This window comes from Pelobates fuscus, chromosome 10, assembly GCF_036172605.1.
Source record: "Pelobates fuscus isolate aPelFus1 chromosome 10, aPelFus1.pri, whole genome shotgun sequence".
NCBI classification, from domain to species: Eukaryota; Metazoa; Chordata; class Amphibia; order Anura; family Pelobatidae; genus Pelobates; species Pelobates fuscus.
The window spans coordinates 88401043-88420972 of NC_086326.1; the positions used below are offsets into that span (position 1 = coordinate 88401043).

A 19930-nucleotide genomic window follows, 5' to 3' on the forward strand; every position below is an offset into this window, starting at 1 on the left:
AATCAATTTTAACTACAAATTTTACCAAAACTATTGCACACAAAAATCCAGTATCCTTCTTTCCCCAAACTAAAGGGTTCTATAAATGTAAAACATGCATTGTATGTAAGACTACAGATTCCACATTACCATCCAAGCTGACTCAATTTGCCTCAAATAGGACTAGAACTGTGTACAATATCAAAGAGTTCATAAGTTGTAATACTAAAAATTTAATTTATCTGCTCGAATGCCCATGTGGCTTCCAGTACGTTGGAATGACCACAAGGTGTCTAAAAATTAGGTTTAACGAACATTGCAGAAACATCAAAAATGGATACTTAAATCACACAGTATCCAAACATTTTATTAACCATAATAAAGACCCCAAAATGTTAAAATGTATGGGTATAGGGGGGGTCGGGGCCGGACCGCCAACGGGATCAGACGTGCCCTGTCTGAGCTCCCGCTTTGGAGGACCGAAAATCGGCGCAAACTGGAGGCAAACTCTCTCTAACAACCTGCAACGGAGACTGAACTGAGCCCCAGACCCTGGGGTACGAGGAGATACCCCTCAAGACCCTATCTGGCACCTACAGTAACCCGACGAAGGCCCGAGGCGTGTTGGAGCTTGAGCCAGGTAGAGACGGCCGCTCTCCTGGGTCTCCGGTTGGTGTCCGGCCTCCTCCCCCCCCTCTGGACCGGGGGGGGGGGTCATCCCGGTCTACATCAACATCAGCAACTCCTATCACGCTAAGCTAGGCGGCAAACAATCACCCTGCTGGGGAAAACTCACCGGCAGCACCCTCCCAAGATGGCCGCCGCACGTCAGCCACATGTGCGAAGTACCCACAGACTGGAACTTGAACACAGAGGAAACCATCCAGCGACATCTGAGCACCACAATAACCTGCTCCAGGGATGTGTCAGCTCACTACTCTACGCTAAACTAAGTGAGATTCTCCTGGATCCCATTCATGCAGGGGCTCTGTGGAAGCTCAGACATGCAGTCCTGAAACCCGCGTTCAAGATGGCGGAGACCATGTGCGCAGGGCCTGCAATCCAGAGCACAGGACGATCGGCAGCCACCACCTGAGCTTGCTCACGGGTAATGGACGACAGAACCAGCCTGTACATCAGACCTGCCTATCTCCCAGCGGTTCCTGCGAACCTTGATCAACAAGAAGCACTTGAGACCCCACAGAGCCTCCTGCAACGCAACAAGCCTGCTCACCGACTTGCAGAACAGGACAAAGAGCCCAATCATGGCCCACCGGAGAAAGAACCCCGAAGGGATACCGACCTTGCCACACGGATGACTCCAACACCGAGAGACTCACACACAGCACCAGCAGCTCAGTAGAGCAGGCATCGGGTGAGCACTGATTAATCCAAGCACCGGAGGGGGCTCCTGAGCAGCAGAACAGTGTTGTAATACCCTACTGACTCTCTCTACCTAATCCCTTCTGCAGTTAGTTATTAGTTAACAGATTACAGCTAAAGCAATGTTTTATGCCGTACAAACGTTAACTTTGATTTCACTTTTGTTTTGTACAGTTTACACTGAGCTCTGATGTACTGATATACTAATTTAGCTAGCTTAGCTCCATAAAAGGGCCACTCCTGATAACTTGGCAAACAGTGTACAATTATGCTCATATGTCTCATGTGTACATCCCAACTAGTCAAGCATTGTCTACCTGTACCTACTTACCTCTGAGCGGGGTGAAATCATACTATGTTTAATAATTTAAGCTTGTCGTCCCACTCGTGACTCATCACAATAGAAGTAAGACGCAAACAAGTACTTACTATGTTTCTCAGATTTACAATGTTCCTAGCGTGCTATATTTACCTACAAAAATGTGCAGTTTATCTTTGCCGTGACCATGTATGCCGTTGAAATGCCTGTAACCGATATTGTGGCGCTACAGTCTACTCTGTTTTGTAACCTAATGCACAAGAAAAATAAAGAATTAAAAAAAAAATGTATTGGTATAAAAAAAATGTACTCTACCCTGGAGAGGGGGAGATATCAACAACGTTCTAGGAAGAATTGAAATGGAATGGGTCTACAAGTTACAGACCCTTTCACCCTATGTTCTAAATGCAGACTTTGATCTGTATAATGTTTTATGAAATTGTATATTTTTAATATCACTGGTTACAAAATTTTCTATTTTTATTTTATTCTGCATCTGAATACTCTATTTCACTCATTTTGTATTGCATAAAATTATATGATTCTGCTTTTTATGCATTTTACATTTATTACTAACAGTGTCCAATATATTATACATCTTATAACATAAATGTGTTTGTCTTTTATATATTATTACTCCCTCCTTAGTGTCGCAATAATTAGAGCACATTTTGTCACACTATGCATTAACACCGACGGCAACTTTCGCCGTCAGGTATTTTGGCCACTTTAGTCATCCGTTATTGTGTTCCCTCTATGTGGCAGCAGCTCGCTACTAATACTCAGAGCGAGCCGCTTGCCGGTCGCCGCCCCCTCCCGTGTGCGCACGCTGACCGGCATAACTACAAGCCCCAAGGGGCTCTGCTTTACAATCATGCCGGCAGCGTGTCGTCTCACAGGGAGGGGTTATATTTATCCACCAATCGTGTGCCGCTTCCACCAACTACAATTCCCATAAAACCTAGGTCCAGTCATGTGACATTAAATACATTTATATTATTCAAAATAAGCTTCGTTTTTGGTATAATTTTATATTAATCTGTTTGTATTAGTCTATTCTACAAATATGTAACCCTGTTTTTCTATTTTAACAAGTTTTTAACAATGTTTTAATTTATGTGTTTGATTGGTTGATCCATTTTTTGGCGCCAATTTTAACATTTACATTTTCTTACATATAATGTTTCTTGCCAGGTATATTGCTATACTACCATTTTGAGAAAGCCTTATAGGTGAAACGCGTTAATGGTTTTAAATTGTGTGTTTTAACAATAAAAGTGATTTTGGGTACCTTTTTTATAGGACCAACTCCTACTTTATTGCACTCTACATACACCTTTTATTTACTTATTATTCCTGGCATTTTTATTTTATTTTATTTTATCCTGAGTCAAGAAATCCTAGGTGGGGATTATTCCACCAGCGCTGTATTAATAGAGCAGTATTTCCTGCTCTATACTTGTAAGTATATTTTAATTTATTTATTTTAATATACTTTTCTTATTGAGATCACTATCGCTGTTTTTATATAATTTGGAGTACCAAGGTTGGATTGACGGACGCATTCTTCCAGTATATCCTGTAGCGGGGATCATATCGCTAAACGCCCTTTATTCTAGAGCTGGTTCAAGCTCCTTCAAATGTGAGTGTATTATCCTATTTTCTTTTATTTATTTTACTCTTGGATCCGCAATACTTCACTATTGGCAGTTTGTCGTGTTTCCTATTTTGTCTCCACATATACGGATTATTTTACAACCCGGACGGATCAACTCCTGAGGACTGTACAGATATCCCATCCAGTTATATCAGTGAGACGTTTTATTTATATTTTTTGATTGAATACTTTTACCACTCCAAAGGACTCTTTATTTATTCTACACAGACTTATCCAGAGACTTATTTTGCTGTTACCATTTTATTGTGACCCTTTGGTCTGGTTTGTATTGGTATTCACCACGGTGTTTTAGCTTTTAGCGCAGCCCTTACCCACCTTTCCTCCATTTTTAGCTGCAGAGTTATGCTTCTGCTCCCCTGATCATGTGCGGTTGGGGTCTTTGGTTCATGCCGATGTACATTGACCCTCCGAGGGTGAGAGGGGAACTTTCCCCTGCTGGGTCTTGGCCCAGGAGGATAGTAGTGCGCTTTAGGGTCTGGTCTCCTGCCGGGCCGCGGCCCATGGGCTTTGCGTCGTGGGTCAGGGTGACAGTCGGAGGCGGCTTCAGGTCTCGCTGTGCATTGCTGAATTCGGAGCCAGAATTGTGCCCAGATGTTAACAAGGGACTTTGTGAGTCGGTCCTCCTGGCAGGCTGGAAGCTTCCCATTGGCGGCCATCTTAATGCACTATGTCCCGGGAGGTATCTCTGAGGGAATCACCACAGGTAACAAAGGTGAGTGTGCCAGCCCTTCAGTGGAGACTGGGATGACCCCAGCCAGACCAAAGGGGGGGGGGGATAGAAAGGGAGGAGTACAGTGGGTCTACACTTTTGACCTGTGATTGAGGAGAGCAGCCGTCCATCCCCATCCCGGTCTTGTGTAGGCCGCAGCCGTGCCCGAACATACTGCTACCGGCTGTCTGCAGATTCGGCTCAAAAGAATAGTCACGGGGGCGCACAAGTTGGTACAGGTTGTGTCCATTTAAAGAAAACAGCGTTTGTCAGGTAAAACAGGCTTATTTTTCGATAAGTTCCCGGAGCTCAGTTAAGATGCATCCAGCCAGCTCTGCAGTCAGGCTCCGCCTTTCTAAATATAGTAAAATCTTACCTTTATTACAGTCTGCTGGTGCTGGCTCTGCCCCTGATCTGACATCAGAAATGATAATCCCAGCCAATCCAATGCTTTCCCATAGGAAAGCATTGGATTGGCTGAGATTGTCAATTCTGATGGTCTCAGCCAAGGAGGTAGACTGAGGCAGAGCCAAACTCCGCCCTGGCCAATCGGCATCTTCTCATATATATATTGAATCAATGTATCTCTATAAGAAAGTTCAGTATCTCCATGCAAAGAGTGTAGTAGCCATCTGAGGGTTGGCCACTGGAGGTGTCTCTAGGGCCTAGGCTGTAATGTAAACACAGCCATTTTCTCTGAAAAGACAGTGTTTACTACAAAAAGCCTGCGACTGAATATACTCACCAGAACAAATACAAAAAAAGCTGTAGTTGTTCTGGTGACTATAGTGTCCCTTTAATTATTTAAAACCAATATTTTAAGTTTTTCATTAGGATATTTTATACTGAGAACCATTTACCCAGTCTGACTTCATTCCTATGCAAATGTAAATCATTTTTCTGGTGAAAAAAAAAAAAAACCGTTTACTGACCTATAAATGTCCTCCTTTAACACTGTAGTTCTGGCCTGTTACAGGGAGGCTAATTTAGATGACGGCTTGTAAAATGCAAAAATCTTGCACAAATTGCACATCTGCAGTGGTGCTGGGGAGTAATTGAGAAGTAATATACACCCACACACATCTAATGAATGACAAAAGTTAGAAAGCTTTGAGGCATGACTTTTTAAATAGATGAATATGTGATACCTAAAATTTGATTCATTTCTGCATTGAAATGATTTTACAATTATATCCAGTTAATAGAAATGTGCAGTTTAACCTACATTTTCAAATCCCAATGTTGTCACTATGCTCTGTCTGGGCCCCTTGGTAAAAGGAAATAAAATTAAAAACAAGAATGTGCACTTATGATTTTTCCATGCCTTTTTGTGCAAAGAGGTCCCCGCTTTCGCAGTTAGTTGCCAACACCAATCCAGTTATAAGCCCACACCACATCAGCATATGTAACTTGAGGAACCTCAATCTGCCTGCCTAAAAAGAAGCTAGAGTAGTGGCAAGTGACAAAACTGTGAATGGAGTGGTCAGTAAGCTGAAACCAGCATTCTGTCTGCCATCAGCTTTAGGAAGCAGTTCAATGTTAATTGGAACAACTTCAAAGTGTTTTTCATTTAGATTTTTATTAGGCAAGAAGCCAAAACATACACATATGATAAGTATGGACCTGTAAGAGGTCCCAACCGACCAGCATGGCGATCGCCTCTTCCTCTGAGAGCCATGAGCGTCAACTGTGTGGGTCTCTTGTGGGGCCGGCGTCCTGACAGCATAAAGGCCACTGTCCGCTTGCAGGGCATGTCCTTCTATAAAAATTAAAGTGTCCTCCCTCCCGGTCACTTCTGGTCCTGTAGGAACCACGTCATTCAAGAAACCTTATTCTCCAACTTTTTAGGGTTGGAGAAGTGATATGGTCTAATCAGTGCGCACATAAGCATATTTAAAGGCACATTACATCTTTATCATTGTCCTGTTGTGATCTCTTTCTAACTGATTTTTTTGTTTATATTCTTGTTTCTTGATATACTGGTTTGACCTTGGTTTGTTTCTGGATCTTCTGAGTACTTCTGTAACCTCGGCCTGGATAGTTTTTACAGTTTTCTAATTCTGTCACGGTTTTCTACGTCAGTGAACGTGACCTGGCTAATTATTCCATTTATCTGGCATGTATACCGACTTTGATTTCACTTTTATACTTAAAGCACGGCCACTCTAAGGTCCGGTAATATCTCCTGTCAATTCTTGTCCTAAGCTCTGGGTTTCTGGGTTTAATCACCTTGACAAGACAATTGCAAGAAGTCTGCCAACAATAGCGTATTTAGTCCATGTTTTCATAATAGCACTTGCTATTTTAGCTGTTCCTTTATGTGAGACTTTTCTAGTTCAGCGAGCTTTCAAAACTTAAGAATCGAGGACACTGTGGGTAGAAGTATTTTGTATACTACTACAATTTTATATGACTAGCGTTCTACATTCTGTATCCCTTACGGACATTGAGCAACTGGCCAATAGCCACGAGGTTAGCTGGAGAGTTACACTATTATTATTCTTTTAAATAATTGATTGATCGGATCCAAAAAAAAATCTATGTTGTCATCATCTCATCAGTCAAAGTAGACCTGTCATCCTAAAAGCAGGATGTCAAAGTTCTATTTCATTCACACTTTACATGTGCATAGATTAAAGATCACATTTTATTTATTTATTTGGAGTCACTCTTACATACAGATCAATTCCAAAATGGGATTACAAGTCATTATGGAAATATATACCACATTAACCAGAACTTGACTGCTATCCGCTTATTCAGCAGTTACACTAATTTTTATTTGATGCGACAATCTGACTGATGGCTAAATTAAACATTCCATAAATTCCTACTGGACAAGAACTTGAGACAAGAACATAAAAGGTTTTTGATCAAGGAGACTTGCCTGTCTAAGTGCTTGAGTTTTACATAATTAGAAATTATATATTTGAACACATAATGTATGTTGTGCCATTTCAGATAACATAAGAAAATTTAGTGACCAATTATCAGCCCCTTTCTTTTGAAAAGAATGCAATCGGGGCAGGGGTGGGCGGCCTGGTTGGTCAGGAAGATCGGGTGGAGGGTCTCAACAATCCGGTATTGTTCCAAGCAACCTAGATAGGCCTATAGGTCTATAGGTCTGTGTTCACACACTTCTTTTATGCGCAGCTCTGCCAATTGTCTTCACTTCTCCTTGCTTGCCCATTTTTTCTTATCCACACCTCCCTATGTGGTATGCATGAACTTAAAAAGGTCTTATGTGAGTTTCTCTCAAAAAGGCAGAATTTTTGATGTTCCAGGTGTTTGCATTTACAGATGTGAGATAATGATATTAATATGCAAGACATTCCATTTCACATAATTATGAAATAATAAAATGGAGCCATGGTGTCACTGTAGTGGTCTCTTTAACAGTCGACCGCTGCATCATTTTCCACTCGCATACAGTAATACTGATTCAGAACGCACTTCCTGCTCCTGATTATGACGCCACCAACACTCAAAACAATGACAGAAAGTTGCCTATGTCATTTTTGCAATGTAGATGTCACACATACTGGTGTTACAAGAATGACACTGACAAATGGAAGTTTGGGTTTTTTTTGGACCTATTTAAACCCCTCCTATTGACCTGACCTTTGCCATTCTTCTGCATGAAGTGATATTGTTATCCTGACACTTGGCACCCAAATATATTAACATGATTTTTTAAACTGAATTTTAAAAGAAAATGCTCTTATTTCATATGTGACATTCCTTCAAATAAAAGAATTATACATGCACACTCACGAATTTACAAAACTAGCCTAAAAAAAAAAAAAAAAAAAAAAAGGAAGAGGGATCGAGAAGCGAAATTCTCATAATGCTGTATTATGCATTCTGTAATTTTGTGTATTTATATCCTCAGGCAAGATCTCTCATATCTTATATCAGATTTTTGCTAGCTAAGGGGACATGCATAAGTCAGTAAAAATATTTTCCTGGGAGCTCTCACTTCTTGAAGGTTCTGAATAAAACAAGCCCTGGAAAAATGATGCACATAATGTAAGTAACTTAATGGCCATCTAGCTGATAAGGGAGTAATAGAAGTGTAAAAGGGCACCTGGCTTTTTACTGCATATTCATGAAAGGTAAAATTTGTGTACACGTTTTTGAGTGGTTTCCTGAAGGCTCTGCCAATAAATCCCCTAGTGCTTGATAGTTATTCTGTTAAATTTCCAAAAGCTACATGTACCAAATGCATGGTTTAACAGTGATTTCATTCAGTTACATATAATCATATTTTATTTGCTATCATTACTCTCTTTTTAGTTCAGGAGCTAAGTTACAGTGTGACATATGAGCAGCACACAAGCACATTGTACCAGGAACATTGGTTCATTCGCTATGGTGTAGCCAATGAAAGATATTTTTAGACATATATAGGAAAATAGTAACTTGTTGCCATAGACTCAATGGATATATCAGAATAAATTTGGTGGTTTAATTTTCTATGTCAATCCAATTTTATCAACGAACACAAGATAATTTTTTTTAAACAATAAATATTTAATTCATTGCATCACACGAACGCTTATGTGTCAGCTTTGCCAGAAACACACTTTATTTTTTTTCTTGGATAAATAAAAAAAAATATATAAGAAAATACAGTCTTCATGGATAGATTATAAAAGGAAGAGAACGTTATAGCTTGATGTGACTTTGATACTAAATATATATATATATATATATATATATATATATATATATATATATATATATATATATATATATATATATATATATATATATATATATATATATATACACACTGTAAATCAAACATTTAAATCCCTGCCCATGATTTATAGAGTGTTGTGTAGATTGTCCGAGAAAAATAGTAGCCCAACCGGTGCACGCATGACGTCAGTTTTGACCCCACTGCATTAACAGCAAAATGCACATGCCTTAATGTCCCCTAGATGGGTTGGTTCCGCATAAATTGGGCAAAAACAAGGGCCCCAAGTGGATGTGTAATGCTGGTATTGGTGTGTTAGAGAGTAGCATGTCTCTTCAAGGTTTCTTATGGTTTCTACTTTTTGTATCCACTTTCTTATTGTGGGTGTGTGTGGTTGTTTCTAGAGAGCTGGGATGAGCGGATTTGCTGCTGTGAGTAGGTGAACTAGCAGGGTTTTTTCATATTTGTATGGGGAGGAGGAATATGTATGTGTCAGGGTGTAGTGGGATATGCTTCTGTAACACCTCAAAAATCATGCCAGCGATCCGCGTCCAAAATCTGTGGATCTCTGGGTATGTCCACCAGATGTGTGTTGTTGTACCTTTCGGTTGGTGGCACCTCCAGCAGTGATCTGGTACTGTGGGAAAGAGAGCGTGTAATTTCGATGGAGTGTAATGCCATCTGGCAATTCTTTTGTAATTGCTTTCTTGCATTATTGTATTCCTAGTGGATTTGTGTATTTGTCTGAAGATTTGTTTCCATTTGTCTCTAGGTATTTCTATGTTTAGTTCCTTTTCCCAGGTTGTAGTGTAGGCCAGTAAATGGTGTGGGTGTGTCGTTTGAATTATGGTGTACATCACAGAGATTAGTTTCCTTTTCAGGTCTTGTTTAGAACAGTGTTGTTCAAACTCTGTTTGTGTTCGTGCAGTACTGTGTGCTAGTGGGCCGGAGTGAACAAAGTGTACTATTTGGTGGTATTGGAATTTTTGAATCGCCGTCTGTGTTCCTATGAGGTCCTGTATTGGTTTTACTTTTTGTTCCTCAGTAGTTTCCAGTATTTCCCCCTAATGTGAGATATGCTGCTTTCTGGAAGTGTTTTAGTTCTTTTCCGTCTGCCCCTGGTTGAAAGAGAGGGTTATGTGAAATCGGGTAAAGGGGAGAAGGGTATGGCGATATCTGTGTATGTGTTCTCAGGGTCGCCCAGGTGCGTAAAGTGGGCGTGATTGTTGGATGTGGACCTGATATCATAAGTGATTGTCCTACTTTGTGCCATGGGATTGTGTAGATGGGAGCCCTGAAGAAAGTCGTTTTGATTGATACCCATTGTTTCGTGGTGTGTGGGAGTGACCAATCATATATTCTAGTTAGGTGTATTGCTTTGTGATATTTCTCCATATCGGGCAGGCCTAGGCCTTCATCATCTTTCGGTCTAGTAAGGAGTGTGTATGATAATCGTGGGTTTTTGTGTGCCCAGATGAAGGTCGTGAGTGTCTTTCAGACTGAGTTGAACCATGTCTTTGGTATGGATATGGGGAGAACTTGCAGCAGATATAGGGAAAACATTCATTTTGAGAATGCTCAGCCTGCAGAACCATCCAAATTGTGGTTTATTCCATGTAGTGAGGTCTGAGTGTATGCTTTTCATAAGGTCTGGGAAATTTCTCTTAAACAGATGGGATGTGTCCTTGGTGATGTAAACTCCCAGGTATTTTATGTTATGTGGGGCCCATGCAAACTGGTATTCCTGTTTTAGTTCTGTCGCCATACTTGTCGGTATGTGTATGGGGAGGATTTCGCATTTACTGAGATTTGCTTTGAAGTTGGATATGGCACTATAGTGTTCATTTCTTCCATTAGCTGTTGTAAAGTGTTCGGTGGGTTTGAGAGGGAAAAAAGCATGTCATCAGAAAATGCTGCTATTTTGTGCTCCTCTTTCCCCACTATCATTCCTGCTATGTTGGTGTTGTCCCTGATCCCCTGTAAGAATGGCTCTAGGATGAGTACGAAGAGGAGGGGGAGAGCGAACTCTGTTCTTTTCTCTAGCAGGCTTTTATAAATTAGTATGGTGTTTGTGTGTTTGTGTCTTTCCTCCAGTTCCCTGATTTCTTTGGTTAGGCGTGTTACCTGTGCTTCTTGTTGTTTTTTGTGTTGGGATGCAATTTGTATAATGGTTCCTCTGATGGTGCTTTTTTGGGCTTCCCAGATTATTGGGTATGGGGTGTCAGGATTTACATTAGTTTCGAAATATTGGGTTAAACTTTCCTCAGTTTGCGGTGGTATGATTTGGCCATTCAACAATGTGTCATTCAGTTTCCATTGTGTCCTGGTTGGATGTAGGATCGGTACGGTTATCGTCAGTGAGAGTGGGGCATGATCTGACCATGTGATAGGGGCGTATTCGCATGTTTTGACAAGGTTTAGGAATCTGTGTGTGGTAAATAGCATGTCAACTCTGGAATATGTTCCTGAGGAGTGTGAGTAGAAAGAGTTTCTGCAGCCTGTGTGTGTGACCCGCCAGGTGTCGTATAGTTTATATTTATCTAGGATTTTCTATATTTGATTTCTCGTTGAAGTCTGGTACGACTGGGCCTGCGAGGTGGTGTCTAGTTTCCCATCTAATGAGATGTTAAGATCCCCTCCCAGGATTAAGAACCCCTCTGTAAACGTTTCTAATTTGTGTAATATGTTACGTATGGTGGCTGCTTGTTTCCTATTTGGGAGGTATATATTGGCCATGGTTGTGGGTGTGTTGCCTATCTGTCCCTTAAGAAAGCGAAATCTACCCCCGTCGTCCGCATAATGGTCTTTATACGTGAATGGGAGTTGAGGTGACAGAAGTATCGCTACCCCTCTCGATTTTGTAATTACTGAAATAACCTTTGGTGTAAAATCGTGATCTGAGAGTGGGAGCTGCGTCCTTGCGAAAATGTGTTTCCTGAACAAATATTATGTCAGCTTTCTGCCGGTGGTAGTCTGCGAGTGCTAGATGATGTTTTTCGGGTGTGTTGAGACCCCTGGCGTTATGTGTCATAATAGAGATGGTGGCCAATGTCGTTTTGGGGTAAATGGATGGAGGTATAGATGTCGGATGTGGGGTTTGGGGCCTACTTTAGTCCGTTCCCTGTAAGCTTTATCGTCTCTGTGTTCGATGTTCAAAATACACAATATAATGCAGGTACATGCAATACTCAATAATGCGTAAACAATATTTTTCTTAAAGGTGGGGGTAGGGGGATAGGGATAAGGGAAAGAAAAAACTGACCAGCAATCAATACACGTTTGGTTGTTGTCGCCAATTAGTCAACTATTTAAAGGTTGTGTTGTTTTGTACTGTAGCGGAGTGTCTAAAACTTTCACGTTCTGAGTCTGGTCACTCTGGGGTGACCGTAAAAACTGGTGTCTGCCCCTGAGATATCCCTGAGTCTGCAGTGGGCTATAATGAATTGGCACCGTTCTTCGTGTGGGGTGGAGCGTGGGTATGTCAAGTAGGTTATATATTGGGTTTTGTGAGCATTGGTGGGCTCACAGAGCAAAACCGTCTGGAAACTCGTGGTAGCTTCGTGGAGGTTTGCGTTTCTTAGTGTCAATTGGGGGGGGGGGGGATACGTGGAGAACTTATTTTGTCTTGGTTGGGTAGGAGTTGGTTGGTTACATGTCTCAACCCCTGGTCTGTCTCAGTCCGGTCTTACCTATATCCTTTACTTTTCGTTGTTAGTTTAGGTCGTATACTTTGTTGTTAACATTAAATGTTGGTTGTTTCCCTGCTGTCCGTTCAGTAGGAGGTGGAGGTCTCCTCTATGTTTATCGTAGCATGTCACATTTTGTAATTACTTTTAAGTTGTCATTTAAATACATATAAGTTGACATTTAAATACATATACATACGACCTGAGGTCTGTTTTTGATTGTATGCGTCTTTACACATGGGTGTTCGGATATGGTTCTAGTTGGGGTTGTGGTGTTATTAAGTGTCCAGTTTTGGGGAGATATATCATTAAGGATGGTCAGTCTGGTATTGTCCGGGTTTGAGACAGTCCTGCGGGGGAGAAAGTCCTTAGCTGTTGTAGGTGTCACTCAGTTTTCTAAGGTGTTGCTCCGTTCCTTGTCCTCCCAATGTCTGTTTCCGGTTGGGGTCATTCTTTGTCTTTTCGCCGGGGACCTCCATCTTGTCCTTTGCTGTGCTGATGTATACGTCAGAGCTGGGTCTGGTCCATTCCAGTCCATAATGGGTGATTCTGTTAAGTTGAGTGCTTTGGTGAATGGAGCGATATCCTGATGTGTTGCAATTGAGTATGTGGTTCCGCGGGTGTTTACAATGAGGGCGACCCATTACGTGCACGCAGTTGTTCAGTAATGGGTCTTAAGGCCCTCCTTGCTTGTAAGGTGTGCCAGGAGAGGTCCTGGTAGATTTGAATTTCCTGACCCTGGAATAGCATTGGGGCTGAAGTTGCCCTAAGTTGTTTCAAAATATCTTCAAGTGCATAGTAGTGTATGCGGCATATAATATCTCTTGGGGATTCACCTGTCGTGGATTTGTGTCTCAGGGAGCGGTGGGCTCTATCTAGGACCACAGGAGTGTCTGTTTTGCGGTTTAGTATGAGGTTGAATAATGTGGTCAGTGTGGTATATAGATTTTCCACCTCCTCCTCAGGTATTCCCCTGATCCGCAGATTGTTTCTTCTACCTCTATTATCGATGTCATCTAGGGAGCGTTGCATAGTGGAGAGATGCCTCTCTTGTGCCTGTACTTTCGCTGATAGAGTAAGTATTTGGGTTTGGTGGGACCCCCTCATCCTTTAACTCTTGCTACCTGCTGCATCTCAGTGCTGAGGCCGTCCATTTTGTTTTGAAAGGTGGTTTGGCAGGTTTCTCAGCATTTCTTTTATATCCATGTCCATCGTGCAGTGAGAATTCACCGATGTAGTGGGGCTTGGCGGATCTGAGTCCACTATCGTCGCCAATATTGCTTTCCCCATGTTCTGACACGCGGTCCGAGTATTCTTTAAACAGACGTGTTACCGTGCCCGTTTTTCCGGCCGTTGCCTTGCCCGGGTGTTGGGAAGGGGTTTGGGATTTTTTGTGGTTCCCCATGATTATTGTAATCCTCCGATTTCTGCGGTTTTCTCTGTGTTTGTCCGGGAGCTCAGTTACTGTGCTGCCATTCAGTTCGGCAGTCGGCCACGCCCCAAGAAGCAGGATTTGTGATCTAATAACTTGGGTTTTTAAAAGATAGATTTTCACACATCTATAGCTTTTGAATTAAAAGGACACTATTGTCACTAAAAACTTTTGCTTAATGAAGTTCTCAACTGCTCAATTCACTGTCGTTTAGGAGTTAAATCACTTGTTTCTGTTTATGCAGCCCTAGCCACATCTTACCTGGCTGTGACTGACACAGCCTGCATGAAAAAATGGTTTCATTTTCAATCATATGTAGCTTACTTTAAAAGTTTGTATCTCCTGTTCTGTGAATTTAACTTTAATTACATACAGGAGGCTCCTGCATGGTCTAGCAAGCTATTAACAGAGCAGGAGATATCTAATTCTAAATTAAACAGAATTGAAATAAAGGAAGTGTAAACATTAGATGACTCTTTACAGGAAGTATATAGGCAGGCTGTGTAAGTTACATGCATGGAGGTGTGGCTAGGGCTGCATAAACAAAGTGATTTAATTCCTAAATGGCAGTAAATTGAGCTGTGAGACTGCAGGGGCATGATCAATACACAAAATCTGCTTCATTAAGCTAAAGTTGATTTGGTGACTATAGAATCGCTTTAATTAAGGACCAAACTTCTGGAATAAAAGGGAATCATGACATGTCGCACATGTAATGTGTCCTTAAGGGGTTAAATTATGACGTCTGTAACATGCTACACAATTTTTGGTGAGTAAAATAAAATATATTTTCTGTGTGAGAGTTGAATTAACATCTTAGCTCATATTTTTACCTTTTCCACAGCAATCCAGCACTTGCGGATACCGCAGTTGCACCAACAAATGCTGCTAGCATGAGCCTCCGTCTGCTCCTTGCCGAATTTGAAGATCCATGGTATCGACGAGAAACAGCTGCCAGTCCAGCCACAGCTGGTATGAAACGAAGTCGGAACATCCTACAAAAAAAGGAAGAGAACTTGATAGCTTGATGTGACTTTGATACTAAGTTCCATGGGGATTAGTGTTAAATGACACGTCTACTTAACCATAAACTCACATGTAAACATTTGGCCCATCAGATTAAGGTCTGCAGGCTTGTTTTATTGGTGGACAGGGGGGTTCTTCCTGACCTCCTGTTGGTCGTGATATTGGGGTTTTTTTTTGTATGTTTAAAAAAAAAACACAGTATACATTTCAAATTGTGCTAAAGATAGATTTTCGAAAAATGAATATTTTGTGCTGAAATTACTCTAGATGACGACAAAGAACTAATTAAAAATAAAGCATGTACAAGAAAGCTTGACCCCTTCCTAGAATGCACAAACCTTCCTCAGTCAGAGCCATACAGTAGCTTCAAATGGCTTTAAAGGGACATACAAATGCTGGGTACAACAAACAGCATAAAGCACAGAGAAGAATATGAAGTTACTCTGTATACTCCTACGTTCTGAATGAAAGACTCATACAAATATCTCCTCTAGAGAGAAAAAAATCTATTACTAGTAGTAAGAAAAAGAATGATAAACAATGGCGTAGACAATTCAATATTAAAACACTTGCACTAGAAATTCAATGACATAACTTTCTAAACAGCAATGACAAGGAGTCTAATAATTTCCCAAATATATTGCATGTTTTATATGTAGAAATGATTGTAGAAACAAGGATACGGTTCCCATATTGACATTAAAGGTATCAAATGCCTTTTCTGTCTATCTTTAACATTTCACATATTCCAGAATGAGCCGACTAAGTCCTGAGAGAGAATGTTATTCGATTAAAGATTCAAGTCATGCTAGAAGAGAGAGAGAACGCTAAAATAACATTTACATGCAAGGGCTCCAACAAGACACATTTACAAGTCTCCCCAAAAAAGGAGTTGCCGTGTAATGGACAGCTTTTGGGAATCACAGCTGCGTCCCTGTCCTGCCTTGCTCATTCCTTAGCGAACGTATATTTTGTTTTGATGAGCACAGCCAGAGCTCTTCCCTTGCTTGTCAATGTCATTCCCACCCTCCTGGAATCTCCTTTACACTTCAATCTGGTAATTTAATACATTGGCAGAATTATTTGCTGGCAGCAGCGACTTGGTTGAGTTTCCTGCAATGCAGTAAAGCACACATCTCAGCCTAACACCAAGGAACTAGGGAGAGCTATTGTCGCTAACAAACGTGAATGCTTTAATCTTTATATAGAATAAGTCTACGTCCCACAGGTGCAAATCCTGCCACAATGAGGCCAGATCTTAATGTTCTGGTTTTATCTATGTAAATAGTAAATTGATAGTAGAAATGGAAAGAAAAAAAGCAATATTTAAAAATTACATTTTAAGAATGTAAAATGTTTCATTATAAAAGGTAAAAGTCAGTAGGTTATCAGCTTCAGTTTGACTCTTCTATCTTTCCCCCAAAAGAAGACTGGGTATTTTATTAATTTTTCCAGCGAAAAACACACTAGGGCTTGTTTTCGGGGGAGGTGTTATTTCAGGGAAAAACGTGTGCTAGAAAGCAGGTATATGTTCGGGGGATAGACCAGTTCACTATCCATAGAATCCATGTTCAACATAGAATAACTTACTCGCTAATAGAATAGAAAAGGTTTTCACATTTGGTGTGACTTGATGATAAGCGTTTATTACGCCATTACTCTGGATTAAGACTCAAAACTAGCAGATGCTCTGTTTTTTTTTCTAAAGAAGTCCATTACACCTCCCAAAGATAATGAAAACGGTATCACATGGTTACATAATCTTAAAACAGACAGTCTAAGCTTAGCACAACTTGAGCTTACTTTCATCGCTGAGAGTGACTTACAGTGACAGCATTCTGTAGCCATAAAACAGTCCACCAGGGCTGTCAATCAATTTGTCCACACTATCCATGCTGTGTATACATAGTTCAGGCACAACAGGGAAGGAGGGAGGCGAGACACTGGCTGCACATGTGTTCAGACCATGGCTCTGCCAACAGCAAAAGACAGCTTGGTTTATGACACAATGTATAAACGGACAGCAGCTGTGGAGTGACTGCTAGCAATGTGTAATGCAGTCCCAATTACCATGTGATAATTTGAACTGCAGGTGGGGAATAAGATACCTGCAACTGCAGACTGACCACATAAACATAGCACCAATGGACACTATCAGGGTTATTTAGAAAAATTAGAAATTGTTGGGTATTCACAGTAAATTCCACATTTAAAAGGGACACTGTGGGCACTGTAATGGCTTCTTCCCATTGAAGTGGTTATAGTGTCTTAAGCCCCCTAGCGTCATCATTTTATTCAGCATTAAACAGGTTTTTTTTTGTTGTGTTTTTTTTTTTTTTTTAAATACTAAAGGGATCAGTTGAGAAACCAACATTTGACACAGTGGCATGAGGCATGATATATAATGCCATCAACTACTATAGTCGGAAAGCCGAATTTCATTAAAGCTAGCTTCGTATATATCCAATTTAATCTATCAAATGCTTTTTCAGCATCTAAAGCGAATAGTACTCCACGATGTTGTAAGCAATTAATCAAGTTCATATTCTTACAAGTAATATGAGATCCTTGGTGGGAAAGGACAAATACCAATGTCATAATGTATAATAGTAAGCAATATATCAGCCAATTGGTTTGCAATGATTTTAGCATATAGTAAGGTGTCTGAATTATGAAGGGAGATGGATCTTAAATTGGGACATGTTGTGGGCTTCTTCCCAGGCTTGGGAAATGTAATTATATGCGCTTGATGCATGTCTGATGGTGAAACGATTCTGCTATAACTAGACGAAAATATCCAGGGAATCAGAGCCAACGGTCGGTCTCTCTTTCTGGAGTACAAAAGTACATAAATCATATGAACGAGCCTTTTAAAGTGCATTGGGCAAAGTATATTGCAGGGCCCATAGTCTTGAGGCAGATGGCTGGCAAGCAGGCCCCTCCAAGAGCCCATGGCGAGGTTCAGTTCGTCACACACTGCACATAGAGAGAATAATTTATTTGGTGTTGGAGACTGCCAATAGTGGCACGCACCTCCCACGCCATGCCACCCATGCACTCCCCTCAGACCACCCGGCGAGTGGGAGTGACTTCAGCCATGGTGGATTGGGATGCACTGAGAAATTAGCCATTGTGCTGAATAAGGGGTATGTTTTGGCTTTATTACTTTTTTTTGTAGGGGGAGACTTCCACAACGCTAACCAAAACCAGTGAATTGTGAAAATAGTTTGTTTTCCTGACACTATAGTGATCCTTTAACTTCCCTATAATTCTTACTTTAGTAAATAACCCAGTAACAAACTATCATTTTGCAGTTTTTTTACTCCATTTACGAACAACACATTGAAAAAAAAAAGTGGGGTAAATTTTTACTTAACTCAAACTCTTACTTAGAAAACATAAGGGTAACAAACTGGATTTTACAAACAGACTATCACTCAGTGCACCATTTGCCTTTGGTGTGGAGAAGGGTGGGGGGTTCGTACTATTTATACAGCCCATACCAAATTAATCCTGCATGAACATGATTATTTTATGGAGAGCCTCTTAATGTACTAAAAAGGAAATCTATTCCCTGCAGAACCATGGAAAATTACATTCCGATTCACAAGATCTCAGAAAAATGTCAATCAATTCTATCAAGATCTAAAAAATATCCTGGTATGTTCCTAACAGCTAAAGACTTGTGTTGCTTTATTTCCAGGTCCTGACCACTCCACTGAACACAATATGTTATGTGCCAGGCGATTTGTGGATTTACAATACTAACCTGCAATAAAAAGTACTTATTTCCAGGGGCCTCTTCTAAACTTGTATGAAATATTACAAGGACCTAAGAGACAAGCCATTGCAGCTTTTATATGAAGCTTTTACATGAAACCACGGTATTCTTTTAGCTTTCTTGTACTGAAATAAAATCTTCTTTTAAAATACTTTTATTGGTCTGTAAAACAAATATATGTATCCAAAATAGATGGCTGCACACCGGTCTTAAAATACAAATGCTTTATTGAATAAAATTAAAAACCGATCACGACTTGCTCGTTTTTAATTTTATTCAATAAAGCATTTGTATTTTAAGACCGGTGAGCCGCCATCTATTTTGGATTTGTATGATTGGAGCCCAGGCTATTACTTGCACCCAGCAGTGAAAGAGTTAATGTGTGAGGGCAGGGGATTTTTTCCTTTTTATATATTGAAGAAAAAAAAAAACTTATTCTAGAAATATATATATTTTGCATGTCCATTTAAGAATGACTACACCATTGCAAGGCCAATATTGTGTTTAACCCCTTAAGGACCAAACTTCTGTCACACATGTCATGTGTCCTAAAGGGGTTAAGGAACCGATGAAGCAACCAGCTAATATTTAAACCAATGCAATGATGTTGGTTACACCTCAAATTGAGAAAGTGACCGCTTCAACAAAGAATTAACAAAACACATTTTCTGTTCAACTGCATCACAACAGCCTTGTGTAAAAATAAGGATTATGCAAAAACTCCTCTTTGAGACATCTGCAACATTGTATCAATTATAAAAATTAATCAAACAAAATAGTCACATTTTGGTATTAAAAAGTTGCAGTTGAAGACAGAATATTTATCTTCCACCAATGTAACATATTCAGTGAATGAAGCTCCTCTAACAGAGAACCTAGTCCAATTTATGACCATATGCACATGTACTTTAACCCCTTAAGGACCAAACTTCTGGAATAAAATGGAATTATGACATGTCACACATGTCATGTGTCCTTAAGGGGTTAAAATGGAACTGTCACTTTTCCATCCCTATATTTAACAAATATATATATATATATATACACACAAGTAATGCATGCAAAATAAAACGGTTAATCAAAATAAATAAATGTGTTGAAATAGACAGCTCTTTGTACCGCAACTGGGCACCTCCACCTTAGCCGTAAGTCAGCATAGAGAAAACAGGAGAAATTAAACAACTTTTCTATTTCTACTTTTCATTAGCAAGGTTTGCCTTGACTTTGGTTTGTCT

The 19930-nt window shown here is 40.3% G+C and overlaps 1 protein-coding gene across 1 annotated transcript in view; it reads right to left on the minus strand.

Annotated features, from left to right (window-relative positions):
• Positions 1-19930, minus strand: part of MICU1 (mitochondrial calcium uptake 1) — a 242741-nt gene that overhangs the window by 207307 nt on the left and 15504 nt on the right. The window contains exon 2 of the mRNA XM_063434676.1: positions 14722-14883. Coding sequence (XP_063290746.1) covers positions 14722-14882 — 161 coding nt within the window. The 5' untranslated portion in view covers position 14883. The remainder of the gene's footprint in view (positions 1-14721; positions 14884-19930) is intronic.